This window comes from Mytilus edulis, chromosome 5, assembly GCF_963676685.1.
Source record: "Mytilus edulis chromosome 5, xbMytEdul2.2, whole genome shotgun sequence".
Taxonomy (NCBI): domain Eukaryota; kingdom Metazoa; phylum Mollusca; class Bivalvia; order Mytilida; family Mytilidae; genus Mytilus; species Mytilus edulis.
Window position 1 is genome coordinate 55,815,249 of NC_092348.1, and position 16,039 is coordinate 55,831,287.

The following is a 16,039-nucleotide window of genomic DNA, read 5'->3' on the forward strand; positions in this document are numbered from 1 at the left end:
GACCCTCCTAACCTATCGTATAATTGTAGATGACCGGTGAACTCGTTTGGCTTTCTTTTACCTAAAATATTGTGAACATTTTCCTGACAACAAACATACATACATATATATACATCTTAACCATTTTTTTTACAAGTCAATATGTCTAACATGTGGAAATGTTTGCCTTTCCTCGTGCCATTGTTTGCGCATCAATTCGGTCTTTATTTAATCAAGTACGATAATTTGTTCAGTAATAACACCTTAGTAATTCATATTTATATAGGCCAAGTACAGCAAACAGCAGATATGATCAGATATGTGGAATAAATTCAATCTTCACAACGGAGCATACCATAAGGTTGACGTTGTCGCTAGATTTAAGGGTTTTGTTTACACATAAACAATGTATTCTAAGTACAGACAAACCTGTGCAACTGAAAACGTTTATATATTTACATATATATATAGCTGATGTGGTCGAGGGGTCTAGAGCGCTGGACAAGAGCGTACGAGATTCAAGATTTATTCATAAATACAATTGCATTTTGAGTTTCTAAAAAGCAAGCAAAAACATCCTAGATTTTTTTTCATTGTAGAAAATGCAAAAAAAAAACTAAGTCCGGTATATGTCTTGATCCGTTCCTCTCAGGTCATTGAATTTCATTACAGTGATTAATATGGACAACAGAGGGACGATAGATATGATATCTGGACATGGCACCAAAAATAAGATCGCTTATTTTACCATCTTCTTCGATGCAAGACAGAATCATCTCAAAATTTTATTGATCGAACACAATGCATTTATCTTTCACATGTTTGGGTCCTAATAGTACTCAAAACGATTCCTGTTGTTTGTCTCCTCAATTGATTTCGTGGTGTAAACACTGCCATGTTTGCCAAATGGTTATCATGAACCTTAAGTGCACATGTAAATCAATTACCGCGATATACATCTAATAGGATTAGTGTGTCGAGATATGTTTTGTGTAACATCGTGCACCGGGTTCTGTTGTTAATTGGTACTCATTGGGCTGTGCAATACACTTTGTTACATAATGTAACATATACAATGATATACATGTGCTAAATATTTATAATATAAATATTGTTACACAAAAAAAATCCTTTAACATGTACTAAAAATGTATGATATACGTGTTGTCAGATAAATTCTTTCTGCTTGTTTTGAGATATAAGCATTTATAAATTTGGCGGGAAACAGCTAGTTCTCTTAATCTGTTATGTATTTAGTTTACAGATTTACTGTCTTAATTATTTCAGAAATTAAAAACCTTTCCCAAACATGTATTCAGTTTCAAAAGTTAACATCACTGGCTCCTAATAATAATTCAAGTAATTTCAGTCGTTATATTCCGCCGATCTCCGAATAATCCCACATTGCTACATTATCGATAGGCTAGATGCAGACGCAGAATTGTTCGAGTAAGGTCAGTCCTTGTTTTTGAGTTAGTTGTTTTGATTTGGTTTTTTTTTATATAAGAAATCGTTTATCTGTTATGAGTGTTCTTATATGTGCTTTTTGTCTCGTAGTATTGACATTTTAGCGATCTTTTTTAACATTGCCATATAAACGGGAGGATTGGCTAGCCCTAACACCAGGTTCAAGCCACAATTTTTCTTAAATCAGTGTTATCAAATAGTGTGTTTCTATGTATGTTGGCCTTCAGTGATCCTATATATGGAAGTGTTTAATGACCTTGACTGACTATACAGCTCTCGCACGGTCGGCTCGGTGCCCGAAGGCGATTGGTGAGCATATAAATAATTTTGTGCCATCGGTCAGGAACGAGTGGTGGTCGCCATTTTGGAGGTCGCCATCTTGGTTTTGTGAGCTGTTTTGATTTAATTTGTTTACTAATTTGATGTTATATTCTTCACAACGGCTGCTTTCAGGGCCAGATTGGTCAGCTTGGCAGTCCGATAACCTCGATGATGGAGTACTGGTAGATGAATCATGGACGTAGTATTAAAGATGACAGGAAGCATTATCAGGACCAAAGCCGCGAAGCAGTGAAATGAAGGTCAATCATCTAACACCTAGGTTACAGCCCTCGGACGTTAATCGACATAACACTCCCCAATGATACAATGGGTATTGGAGTGCATGTTAACGCGGTTACGCCTACTACTACGTCTACTGTACGGTGTTGAATTGGTTTCTGTCATCTAAAGTAGTAAGTCGTTGATCATCTAACTGTAAACCCTCATCGAAGATAGCGGGTAAAGGAGAGCTGGCCCAGCACGTCCGTTCAGCTGTAATGACTGAGACGTGACCGAATTGAGTGATCCTATTGTTCCTTTGTCTTTCTCTTATAGTGGACATGTTTCGCTTGTTTTAGTTTGAAAACCGGATTTGTTTTCTGCCAATCGATTTATGACTTTTGAGCAGATGTATAATACTACTGATGCCGTTATTTATATAATTTTGTGTTGGTTGATTTGTTGGCTAGGGTTTTTTCAACGCTTATCCAACAATATGTGTTCCAAAAGCAACATATTTATCGATAGAGTCTTGTAAACAATGCTATCAGACAATCTGTATGTAAAATCCTCCATCTTCCTGACCCTTTAAAGCCACACCAATCAGCAATTAGAACTTACTGTTGTTAAATAATACGTAATTCAAGATGGCACGTGTATATCAAATGAAAACTGATAGCTTCATAACGTAATGTGAAGCAGTAACCAACTTTAGAAATTATTAAAAGAAAAATGGGGGTGATACATTATATTGCTATGTTAAGTAAAAAAGTCAAAATTGCTGAAATAAAATAGAATGGAATCCTTGCGTACTGTCGACTCAAACCACTCAAAGCAAGTATTTCAAACACATAGATGGTAACCATGACCATGCAGCAAACATCCTAAATAAATACATTTCCGTTATTGTTATCTTGTAGAATGTGATTATTTTGTCTTCAATATTTATTCAGACGTTCGCTACAGATGACTGAAGTGACAGACACGCCATACCTCATAAAACGCGTTGAGAAACTGGCCTGGTAGAATTGTCAGCTTGGTTGTGAGCTTTTGTTGGTTCAATCCCGTCATGATCAAAACCTATAGTTACTCAAATCGGTCTCTGGTAATCACAGTACATCTTATCATTTTTATACTATAATAAACTAGTAGATTTTTTTTTCTTCAGTACCCTGCATGGCAGCATTATGGAATTGGAACAACAATATAGTTGCAACGAGTCAGAATTATACTGAATCGTTTGGAAGCCATTGTAAATAGCAACTTTATATATATAAACCCAGGTCCAACATTTCCTCACGGCGATAGTAAGCTGTTGCTTAACATAATGATTCGCGGACATTTTCAAGATGTTATTTAATTACATTTGGAAAAGCAAGATTAACATCGTTGCTTTAAGCAACAACAACAACAACAAAAAATGAAAATTCCTTTAATAAAAAAACAAATGATTATTATAACCAAGAAAATAAAGCATAACTCGAAAGCTGAAGGTTTAATATCATTTTATTTATTTAGAGAACCAAATTGGTAAGACCACAATGTAATAAAAGTCTTGAAGTCCTCTTCCATGTATTCGCAAAATATGGATGGTAATTATTTCTTCAATCCATTTCTATATCATTATGTCACAATTATGTTGTTACGCTAGTTTAATATGTTCACTTGTCCTCACAATATGATGCCGTTTGGTCGGTTTTCATGAAATTTTTAGTGTCGACTTTGAAATCTTCGAGTTCTTGGAAAAGCTTAGTCTTAATTTCTGCTGTTATGGATTTCTCCCTTGCCAGTATCCATGCGAATTCAAAATGTACATCGACTACTTCCGAACAGGAATAAATAAGAGTATATGTTTTATAGTCTGTGTCAATCACCCAGTAATTTCCATATGGAGCAGCTGAAATAAATAAGTTGAAGTTAGGCGTATAAATACAATACGTTTTGTTTTAAAATTATATTTTTTTTTCAATTCAATTTTTCAATTCAATTCAAAGTTTTATTGCCATATAAACTTCACAGTTTTGTGACATATAACAACAACAAAAACAAATAAAGACAATAACTAAGTAACTCAATATATATACACAAATTCAGGTAAATATTAAAGGGTCCCCTGTCCTCAGTTCCATCGACTTTTTTTATAAAGGATACTAGTTTATTCACTTGTGTTGGTGTTGATGGGTTAAGTATATATATAACTTTGTCTTATTGTATATACTTACTTTTTGTACGTGCATGTAATCTAGCTCGGTGAAACAAATTTGACCTTAATGATTAACCAACTCCGATTTTGTAATCACAAAGTCATATACTTTAACCATACATTAAGCACTACACTTTTTCCCAGAAAGATGCAAATGAGGAAACCATTCAGATTTGTATTTCTAACTTTTTTTTCTCACACTTGAGACCCCAAATTATCTTATGCATAAATAAATTGGCTGTGTTGTAGTGTTATGTAAAAGTTAAAGTTTTTGGTTCATGTTTTTGGGCAAGATAGTCTTTTGTGAAGTTAAATTGGTACAATTAACTTAAAACTTAGTACACATGTTCCCTATGATATGATCTGTCTAGTTTCAATACCAAATTAGAGTTTTCATCCCAATTTCACTGTTAACTGAACATAGAAAACTATAGTGCGAGTGAGTCCTCCTTGTACTATGGACACATTCTTGTTTACAAAAATCGTTTTTGAGAATTCGTTATATTTGATTTCAACACAAATAATGACTTTGCTATTTATACCTCTTATTTTTGAAATTGAGAGTATATGCAATGTATAATTGCAAAATCATCTCTCGAGTGATGATTTGGAAATTAAATATGTGTGTACCGACGGTCTTGGAAACTGGAAAGTATGTAACAATAATTTTAGAAATGAGATTTACTTTTAGCATGCAACAGTAATATTATAATAAATGTGTTTATTTTGCACAGTAATTAAACGTTCGTTTATTTTTTTTATTTGTGTTTAAAAACCATAAAACCCATGACTGTTTCAGATAATATTGTATCCGCCTGCAACATTTATAACATGTAAAGAGAAAAAAAAACGTTAAATTATAGCCAAGCTTAATTTGCAGAACTACTTTTTTGTATTTTTAATAATCATAGAAATAAAACAAACCTTCAGAAAATTTAACCAATAGTTTTGCTGGTTCATTCTCATCGGGAGCATAACCATCACCAACTATTGAAATCGTTTCTCCGTTTCTGAAAGAAAAAAACAAGGTATGCAACTCCAGCTGAGAATTTAGTCATATCAGAGTTATCTCCCATGTAATCTTGATATTTTTCTAAATCGCTCAATCGTTTATGAAAGAAATGTTCTACAATAGAAGTCAGACATTAAGTAAACAATAATAAAACATTAGGCGCTTATTTGAATTCAAAATTGATAAACAGATCATTTAATCCCAACTGTTCGGTGTTGATATATTTTGTTGATGCATCCGATACGCATGTATTAAATCGGTAGGTCAAGTTATTTTTACAGTAACTGTAGAAAATAGAAATAGAAAGAAATTCAAAACAGCGTGGCTGTGGCCATTGATTGACACATTAAATTCATCCATTGACTGGGACAATTTACGTGAACGTTTGTCTGTAACGACCACTGTTCACGACGTACCTACGATAGACATTTAAACTGTGGGGTCACCAAAGGTTTCTTAACGCCTTTAATTATAAAATAATTCGAAAAATTAATCAGGAATAACCTTTATGTTTTGATTTATATAATTGATATAAATCAAAACATCGTGTTATTTCTGATTAATTTTTCGAATTACTTTATTAAGGTGTTGAGAACCTTTGGTGACTCCATAGTTTAAGTGTCTTTAAAAAGTACATAGTGAGCAGTGGTCGTTACATACAAACGTTCACCTAAATTGTCCCAGTCAATGGATGAATTTAATGTGTCGTCCAATGGCCACAGCCACACTGTTTTGAATTTCATTCTACCTCAAACTGACCATAAATTGGCGTCTCTACTTACGGGGTCTTTCCCTCGTTTTGAACTCTGATGTGTTTGTCCTCCTTAAGTAAATAATTAGCTTTAATACATTCTTGTCCGTCTTCAAAGTTTGCTTTGAATTTGTAGATTTCATACCAATCCCCGAGATACTGAAATCATGAAAATTCATATTTGTAAATCACTAGTTTAGCTCGTCATGTTATTAACATCTCTAATTCAGATCCATCCAGCAATGAATTTTAATTAAACTATGATTTTATTATTATCTTTCTCATACATGTGATCCTGCATTCGCTAAAATCAAGCTGGTATACTTTAAATTTAAATATCAAATACACATTCAAAGAAATTCATATATTTTGCGTGCCTTCTTTTTTCGTACATACTTATACAGTGATAAGGCAAAGGAAAATGTCAAAATGATGTCCCCAGAACATTAAAACCTGCTCAATAGTTTTGTTCATAATAAGACCAGTGCATCGAATAGCTTAAATGTATATAGGGCCTCAATACTGTTTTATTAAATGTTCAGTCCCACCTTCCTGAGCTGCAAGATTATATTCAGTATGTCCTTATCAAATATTTCAGTGACATCTTACAAAGGAATGTGTGTGTAACTGTACATTCAATTTATTTCTTGGTCTTATAGACATGCATGTGTTCTAAATTTTACAACTGAAGTTTGTTGAAAGATACGAAAATAATGAAATGTGGTCTGATGCCAATGTCAACTGTATGTTCAAATGAAGTGGATGTGAGCAATTAGGGGCAATGAGAAAACCCCATACCGTAAACAAAAATTGTAATAATAAAAACTATATTAGATGAGAGTTCTCTAACAAGAATAATTGATAAAGGAAGATGTGGTATGACTCTCCATCCAAGTCACAATCTATAAAAGTAAACCGTTATAGGTCGAGGTACGGTCTTCAACACCGAGCGTAGGCTCACACCAAACAGCAAGCCTTAAAGTGCCCTAAAAAAAACTAGTGTGAAACCATTCAAACGGGAAAATCAACGCCCTGATCTATATAAAAAACGAGAAACGAGAAACAATAAAAAAAAAGGTAGTTACACAAATAAACACCCATAACCGTAAAGTATGAGGGCAAATACTACCAGCTAGGTACAGCTAGGGACACAGTCTATTGCAGCCACACATCACGAGTAACAAACCCTGCAATCAATGTAAAAAATATGGAGATGTTGTATAATGGCAAATGAGACAATTATTTAGTTTACTTGATCATATATGTATGTTTTTAATGCCGTACCTCTTTTACATCGAGTTCCTTTTGTGCCACTACAGGAGGACATTTTCCTATACCAACTATCTGCGCATGAGTAACACCAACATTCAGAATGAAACATAATACAAAGAGTGCCACCGTAAACATTTTGATTAGAAGTATTAAGAAACGTGATCGCGTTCCAATATATATACCTACTTAAGATCTTTATGAAACATCTGAAGGGGTCAACATGATTCAATATGATATAATAATTCTACCTGACCGATATATGGATCATCCTAATATTTGTAAATATAAATTATATATGTATAACTGTGTAACAAACTGAATTTGAAAAATAAAGAAAAAAAAGTCTCTAATCGTCTCTTTTATATTTCAAGTTTATGATAACAGCATTTTTATATACGTGCCATCTTTTCTCTCTTTGTAAATTACCTTGCTTTCAGTGGCGGATCCAGAACCTTTCCTAAAAAGGGGGGGGGGGGGGTGCTGACTGACCTAAGGGGGGGCCGCTCCAGTCATGCTTCAGTGATTCCCTATATAATCAACCAAATTTTTCCCACGAAAAGGGGGGGCGGGCCCCCCAGCCCCCCCCCCCCCCCCCTGGATCCGCCTATTGCTTTTTGTAAACGAATATTTGTTGCAACCCGAATTTGTAACACAAAAGGTTTATGATTTTCAGCGTAATATATAATGCCAATATCAAGGTCGACAACTTAGACCCAAATATGAATGTAAATTCTTAATTTGATAAGACATGTGAGAAAATGGTCAAGCTTTGTTTACGTGTACTAAGATATATCCCAGTGTTTATCTCCGATCGTTGGCCTTTAGCCTATATCTGTCCTTACATAAACAAAAAGTTCTAGTGTACTCATGAAGATGTTATATCAGGGGTCAGATCTTGGAATTAGACTATGTCAAGTAACTGTATATATCGGCTCAATTTCTGTACATTATATCATTGCTCCTGTGTGTGTAATGTAGTTTTCCTTTTTTTCCTTTTCTTTGATACCAAGTTTTATAACTTTAAAAGTTTTTATTGATGATATTCAATTTAGTTTTGCTTTTATTTCCCCATTTTGTAATTCTTAAATTATGTTTGTTGCATGGTTGCTTATTTCAAAAGAATGATCGGAGATCTGAATTGTCATTGTCATTGGTCGTAGTAATCGAATAGCACTTTCTGATCACACGTAGAGCGCTCTATGTCACACGCATTATACCAAAAATTCACTCGTGTGAATTTGCAGTCTTATACCTTGACATGTTTGAGAAAGCTGTATATAATAATGAGGCTCTAGAATTATTTATCATATAGATATATAAGATATGGTATGAGTGCCAATGAGTGAACTCTCCTTCCATGTCACAATTTGAAAAAGTAAACAACCATAGGTCAAAGCAAATAAGAGCTCAGGTCCACACTTAACAGCCAGCCACAAAGTGACCCCAAAACGACTAGTGCAAAACAATTCAAACAGGAAAAACAACGGCAAATCTAAAAATCACCCACGAAGCACACCAACAAACGACACCCACCGAACACCAGGTTTCCGACTTTGGACAGCGCAAATAAAAGAATAGGGACCAAACTCTTCAATAGACGCCAACCTTCATCGATCTTCACCCAACCTGATGCAACATTGTAACATCACAACACAGAAAGACGCACTATAAAATATTAACCGAAACGACTAAACTCAACCAAAAGACAAATTAACAAAAATAAGTAAAAACACATTGAACGAACACATTTGATGTGTCTGTCATACGACCGACAGTAGCCTGACATTCAGCTGTTGTTAGTTGCTTGCCGTATGTTATATACGATTTCAATTTTTTTTGTATATGAGGTCGTTGATTTTCCTTTGTTGAATTGTTTCACGTGTTTCACATGCTTCACGTCGGGGGTCATGAAAATAGCCAGCTATACGATATGGGCTTTTTCGCATTGTTGAAGACCGTTCTGTGGCCTATAATTGCATACTATACCACTTCTTTTTAACCCTGGTGGATAGTTGTCTTATTGTCAATCATACCATCTCTCATCAGTTTTATATACTTAAGTGACCATAAATTACATTTATTACTATTTAGAATTCTTTCAGTGTCCAAATGTGTGTATTGCTAAGGCTATTATATTGCATGCCATTTCTCATAGAATCAAAACTAAAACGATATATAATAATTTAAAACAAAAAATTTTAATAAAACATTTAACATTTAATTAGTACAATATTTAGAAGTTTGATTTGATTTCATAAAGTTGCCTGTATTTATCTTGAAGTCTGCCATTTGTTTAAAGAGTTTGTTCTTTATATCATCACTGATTGTCTTCTCTCTAGCCAAAATCCAAGCAAACTCGAAATGTGTTGCTCCAAATAAAAGGTCTGTACACGAAAATATTAGAGTATATGATTCATAATCTGTGTCTAAAACCCAGTAGTCACCATATGGCGCAGCTGAAACGATATAAACACACAATTGAGTTAAAACCGAATATTTATCATTTATTATAGTTATGTTTCGTTCTTTCTCTCTCGTCCTCGTCTTGTTTGCACGCACACAAAAAACCACAAGCAACACACAACTGCTTTCAATGACATGTTTACTTTTCTTTGGTTAGATGTATACAGATAAAAAAAAAAACATTACGTTCAAATAAATGTATGAAAGAAGGGCATATTGACGCCCTCATTATTATCTTTTTTTTACCCAAGAAAATAAGCATATTATGTTAGGAAATGAATAGAATTATAAATACAGATTTTTAAACATTTTAATTTGTTGGTGTCTCACATATATAAGAGTCGTAATTATTTGGTGCCATGCTAACTCGTAAAATGTGAAACTTGTTTTTACCTCTTTACACCTTGTAGTAAAGAAAGGACAAATTATAAAACATATAGAGTTACTTTTAATTTGCACCAGTTAATATTTTGGCCAATAAGAACCTTATTGATCCTCTTTTTTTTTCATTTCCCTTTACTTTGTGAAATGTGTTTCCGTTTTAACTTACCCGAGGCAAATCTAAGTTTAAGTCTTGCTGCATCGCTTTTATCAGGATATAAGCGTCGCCCTCTGCAGATGTTGTTTTTCCGTCTCTGTCAATTAAAAAAACCCAGAAAAATACAGTATTTTTGAAAAGTTATCAAGATTTACAGTCAGAATAAGAAAAGAGTAGTATGACGAGAATCAATTTTTAACCAAACTAAAAATCGGAAGATGCTATCTTTTATTGTGTATTGAATTTTTTTTTTAATCAATTGTTTAACTTTTTAAATGTTTTGCCATAACCAATTAATGTTTGAAACTTCAAAACAATATACTAGTGCATTCCTGTGACCAAATGTCTTCAATCAGAGATATCAATAAAAAAAGAATAATTTATTAGCAAAATACACCCAAATTAATCAAAAACATAAACATATATAATACAGATAGCGGATAATTACAATTATAAACATAAAAAACAAAGTTATAAATGGTAATGTAACCTTTGATTGACATGGACCTCAATTTCAAAATTCTAAAGATTGCTATACGAAAACCATGAAAACTCACAAACATATAAATTTCAGTTTATTTGTACTCAGAAGTCAAGAGTATTTAAAAAAAAAACGTTAAGTTCCTGTTATCGAGACCCTATTAAATCAAATCTAATAAAAATGTAAATAAAAAATACTCACGGTCCGAATCCAGAATTCAATATATCAATGTGACCATTATCTTTCAGCTTGTAATTTGCTTTATTGCAAACTTGATCGTTCTCAAAACCAGCTTTGAATTTATATATCTCATACCAATCTCCAAGATACTGAAAAATAAAAAAAAGAATATAAAATATCGAAATAAATAAATTTCAGTGACAATGAATAGATATTAAAATGATATGGTACAGTGGCGCGTCCAGGGGGGGGGGGGGGGGGTTCCGGGGGTTGGAACCCCCCTTTTTTTGGCCGATCAATGCATTTGAATGGGAGCATATAGTTGGAACCCCCCCCCCCCCATTTTACTCTGGGTTGGGAACCCCCCCTTTTTAAAATAGCTGGATCCGCGCCTGTGGTATGAGTGCCAATGAGACAACTCTTCATACAAGTCACAATATGTAAAAGTAAACCATAATTTATATGTTTTCAACACGAAGCCTTGGCTCACACCAGACAGCAACTATAAAACCATAAAGCCCCGCAACAGTTTTAATTTGCAACATTTTACATGATATCATACCACAAAAATCCGTATGTCAGTAGATAAAGATAAGATGTGGTATAATTGCCAATGAGACAACTCTCCACCACAAACCAAATGACTAGGAAGTTTACAACTAGAGGTGCGGCCTTCAACAATGAGCAATACCCATACAGCATAGTTTAGTTAATATTTGAAAACATAGATATAGATATAGAATAGAATAGAATATTTTTATTTCTCAAATTACAGGACCCATAAAGGGCATAACATCAGATACAATTGATTTACATGATTGGTAACAACAACAACAATGTTATGATATATGTTTATATCATAATATACTGTATGTTGGAGTTCTATTTATCAATATGTTTAAGGTACACGTGTAAAGTAAAATAGTAAAATATAATTTATATCATATTTCGGATACTTTTCAGATATGTCTTCGATCGGGCCAAATAAACTAGAGGCTCTAAAGAGCCTGTGTCGCTCACCTTGGTCTATGTGAATATTAAACAAAGGACGCAGATGGATTCATGACAAAATTGTGTTTTGGTGATGGTGATGTGTTTGTACATCTTACTTAACTGAACATTCTTGCTGCTTACAATTATTTCTATCTATTATAATGAACTTGGCCTAGAAGTTTCAGTGGAAAACGTTAGTGTAAATTTACAAATTATATGAAAATTGTTATAAATTGACTATAAAGGACAATAACTCCTTAGGGGGTCAATTGACCATTTTGGTCATGTTGACTTATTTTTAGGTCTTACTTTGCTGTACATTATTGCTGTTTACAGTTTATCTCTATCTATAACAATATTCAAGATAATAACAAAAAACGGCAAAATTTCCTTAAAATAACCAATTCAGAGGCAGCAACCTAACAACAGGTTGTCAAATCCATCTGCAAATTTCAGGGCAGATAGATCTTGACCTGATAAACAATTTTAAAGCGTCAGATTTGCTCTAAATGCTTTGGTTTTTGAGTTATAAGCCAAAAGCTACATTTTACCCCTATGTTATATTTTTAGCCGTGGCAGCCATCTTGGTTGGTTGGCCGGGTCACGCTACACAGTTTTTAAACTAGATACCCCAAAGATGATTGTGGCCAAGTTTGGATTAATTTGGCCAAGTAGTTTCAAAGAAGAAGATTTTTGTAAAAGATTACTAAGATTTACGAAAAATGGTTCAAAATTGACTATAAAGGGCAATAACTTCTAAAGGTCAACTGACCATTTTGGTCATGTTGACTTATTTGTAAATCTTACTTTGCTGAACATTATTGCTGTTTACAGTTTATCTCTATCTATAATTATATTCAAGATAATAACCAAAAACATCAAAAATTCCCTAAAATTACCAATTCAGGGGCAGCAACCTAACAACGGGTTGTCGGATTCATCTGAAAGTTTGAGGGCAAATAGATCTTGACCTGATAAACAATTTTACCGCGTGTCAGATTTGCTCTAAATGCTTTGGTTTTTTAGTTATGAGCCAAAAGCTGCATTTTACCCCTATGTTCTATTTTTAGCCATGGCGGCCATCTTTGTATGGTTGGCCGGGTCATGTCACACATTTTTTAAACTACATACCCCAATGATAATTGTGGCCAAGTTTGGTTTAATTTGGCCCAGTAGTTTCAGAGGAGAAAATTTTTGTAAAAGTTAACGTCGACGACGACGGACGCCAGGTGATGATAAAAGCTCACTTGGCCGTATGGTCCAGGTGAGCTAAAAATGGGTGTTTCCTATTTCCCTACCTAACCCATACTTTAAGCTTAGAAATTGCATACATTAAAGTTGCATTTTTTTTCAATTTTTTTTAATAAGCACTGTTAAAGTTAGAATTTCTCTCCCGTAGACTCAATGTTAAAACATATTGTATATTAAAAACAATTCCCTTCCTACTTACCCTATTTTTTTAAAAGATGTAATAGGAAACACACATAATATTTTATTTGGCCTCAGACAGACAGACATATCTTACTGGAAACATAGTAATGGTACAATATCTAAATAAATGAAATTAAAATTAAGTATAACAAAAAGGAAGAAAATTTGGAAAAAAACCCACTTACTTGATTAATATCAAATCCTGATTTTACTGTAACAGTAGGACATTTCCCTGTACCAAACACTTGGGCGTAAGAACAGCCTAGAATCACAAAGAGGATACAACCAGCAAGGGACAACATTTTGATCGAAACTAATAGAACATCTAAATCAGGGTCGTATTAATAGCTTAAATAAATCAGCTGTTTGGCCATGTGAATCCTTATCATGGATTTCATAAGATGTTATATCACTTGTGGTCATTTTTCGGTGTCCAACACAAAGTGATTGCATAATGGATCTATTCAAGGTCAATGACGGTCAACTGTATGCCTTGATAATTTTCATTTTCAGTATTGTCCATGTTGTAATAGCGTGTACTTTGCATTGCTATGGCAACGTTGGCCTTTGGGACAAAGTATGCTATAAATCTGTTTTCGTTAATCACTTTTAATAATAAAAAAAATGGTGGCAGTTCCCAAATCAGAACATTTGATAGTCACAAGATGCTTTATCCTAAAAAAAATATTTCTTTTTAATTTTCGTGAAGTGAAAGAATTTGTCGATGTTTATTTGACAAAATTGACAAAACACTTTTGAAATACATTCATATGATAAGTTAAAAAACGTTTTGATGAACAATCCTCAATTATATACATTTATGTACATTACATCTTAAATTAGATAGTCCCGAATGTATATGAAATATGTGCTACTGAACATTAAGCAACCTACAATCAATAAGTCAGTTGAAATCAAATGCAATGATTGAAAATTTATAACTACAAGTACACACCCGTGATATCGCGGGTCCGTGACTGACTTAAAGTATATAACTATGCCTAAGCCTTATTTTAGTAATTGGTATTGTCATCTGATAAAGTCATGTCGATTATGAGATACACAGTTTTTTTTTTGCTTTCAAATCTTTCTGTTTGAACCCGTCGACCTGGAACTTATCAATTATTGGTAATATTAATTATTTGGAAAACAAAAGGTCCTGGGTATCCAGGAATGGAGTATTTTCAGCCCTTTGATTATGACCCGTGTATATAGCAAAATCCTAAATACACCGTTTGGTGGTGCGCCTGTCAAATGCGGAACGTACAGATAAGGTAATAGCTAACAGGTGAATATACTATTGGTATCAGTATCGGATTTATATTAATTATGTGGAAAACAAAAGGGTCTGGAGTGGTGTAATTTTTAATCTACACCATTGTCCTATATTAGTTCTATATAGAGTTGAATTCTTTGATTTGTCGTTTTTACCCGATGACGGCTGACAAATTGGACCTCGTAATTTTAGTATTATAGATAAGGAAATGAATTGGAATTTGAATAATCGTTTTTTCAATAATTTTTTTTACAGTAATACTTTTTTCTGATTAATAAATTGATATCTGCCGTAGTCTTATACTCTTTTAAAAACATTAATCATACATAAACTTGAATAGTATTTGCAGCATCCAATAGATATGCTTGTGCTCAAACCAATCCTCTTTGGCTGAATTTAGAATATTAGAAAAAAATGAAATAAATGTATGGCTGAAATTTTAACGAACGCAAAACATAATGAAAAAGGAGGAATCAATTGTGATATCTCATGACACAACTGACTTCGTACACGCATTTGACAAAATCAAAAGAGGAGGAATTGCGCCATTATGTTGTTCTTCATCTTAAAGGTGCAGTAAAGCCTTGAATACAGAACAAAAGCTCGCATAGCTTAATTTGATTATTTCATGAACTATGAAAAGAAGAATATGTGTCTATAGGACAACATGCCCCGTTTGCAATATCTCTTTTTTTCATGTTCTGTGAATCGCGAATTCGGGATTTTAATCGTAATTTTGACATAATGTTTATCTAACGTTCACATCATGCTACACACGCGTACTTAGAATCAAGTTCATAATTCCAAAAATTATAATGTGGAATGTGGCATATATTCCAAAAAAAAATTACATTATAATAAATATGTGTATTTAACTTTGGCGGATTGATATAATTACAGCAATTCCATGGTAGATCATGGTAAACTACTTAAAACCAACTTCATTTTTTTTTTATTTGGGTTCATATTTGTTTCGAAGTTTAGTGTGACGTCCATTTTCTCTGAACTAGTACACATTTTTCTCGTATGTTTTGCAAAACAAAAGACCCAAATCATTAATTATACTTTTGAAAAACAAAACCTATATAGCTATCATAAATCTATCACGATTACACTATTTCACAGAGAGAAAAATGAGTCATAAATTGATTTAAATATATCTGATGGACGGTATTTTAATACGACTGTGGGATTGCATGATCTTAAAAAAAATCCAATCGTATTACCTCTTGATACTCTTGATTTTTAAAATTAGGAACCTTTTTACATTTTTCATCTGAATTTGACCTTATTGATATACTTTTAGTAGTATACACGCATCGTTAGGCTTGAAAGAATGACCCTTATTGATCAGCGAATCAGGGTTTGTTACTATTTGCCTGCTTAACTTTATTCCAAGGGAATCCCTAAGTATTCACTTCGGACACTTAGGAATAGGCAGGCGCAGATCCAG

General features: G+C 33.4%; 1 protein-coding gene and 1 pseudogene across 1 annotated transcript; both read right to left on the reverse strand.

Moving 5' to 3' along the window:
• Positions 1-3,474: 3,474 nt before the first annotated feature.
• Positions 3,475-7,392, reverse strand: LOC139522451 (apolipoprotein D-like). The gene is made up of 4 exons (XM_071315955.1): positions 7,237-7,392; positions 5,984-6,111; positions 5,114-5,199; positions 3,475-3,883 (listed from the first exon to the last, which is right to left on the reverse strand). Exons 1-4 carry the CDS (start codon positions 7,357-7,359, stop codon positions 3,648-3,650), a joined length of 573 nt encoding a protein of 190 aa, XP_071172056.1. The 5' UTR covers positions 7,360-7,392; the 3' UTR covers positions 3,475-3,647.
• Positions 7,393-9,402: 2,010 nt separating this feature from the next.
• LOC139523985 (apolipoprotein D-like) lies at positions 9,403-13,665 on the reverse strand (annotated as a pseudogene).
• Positions 13,666-16,039: the final 2,374 nt, after the last annotated feature.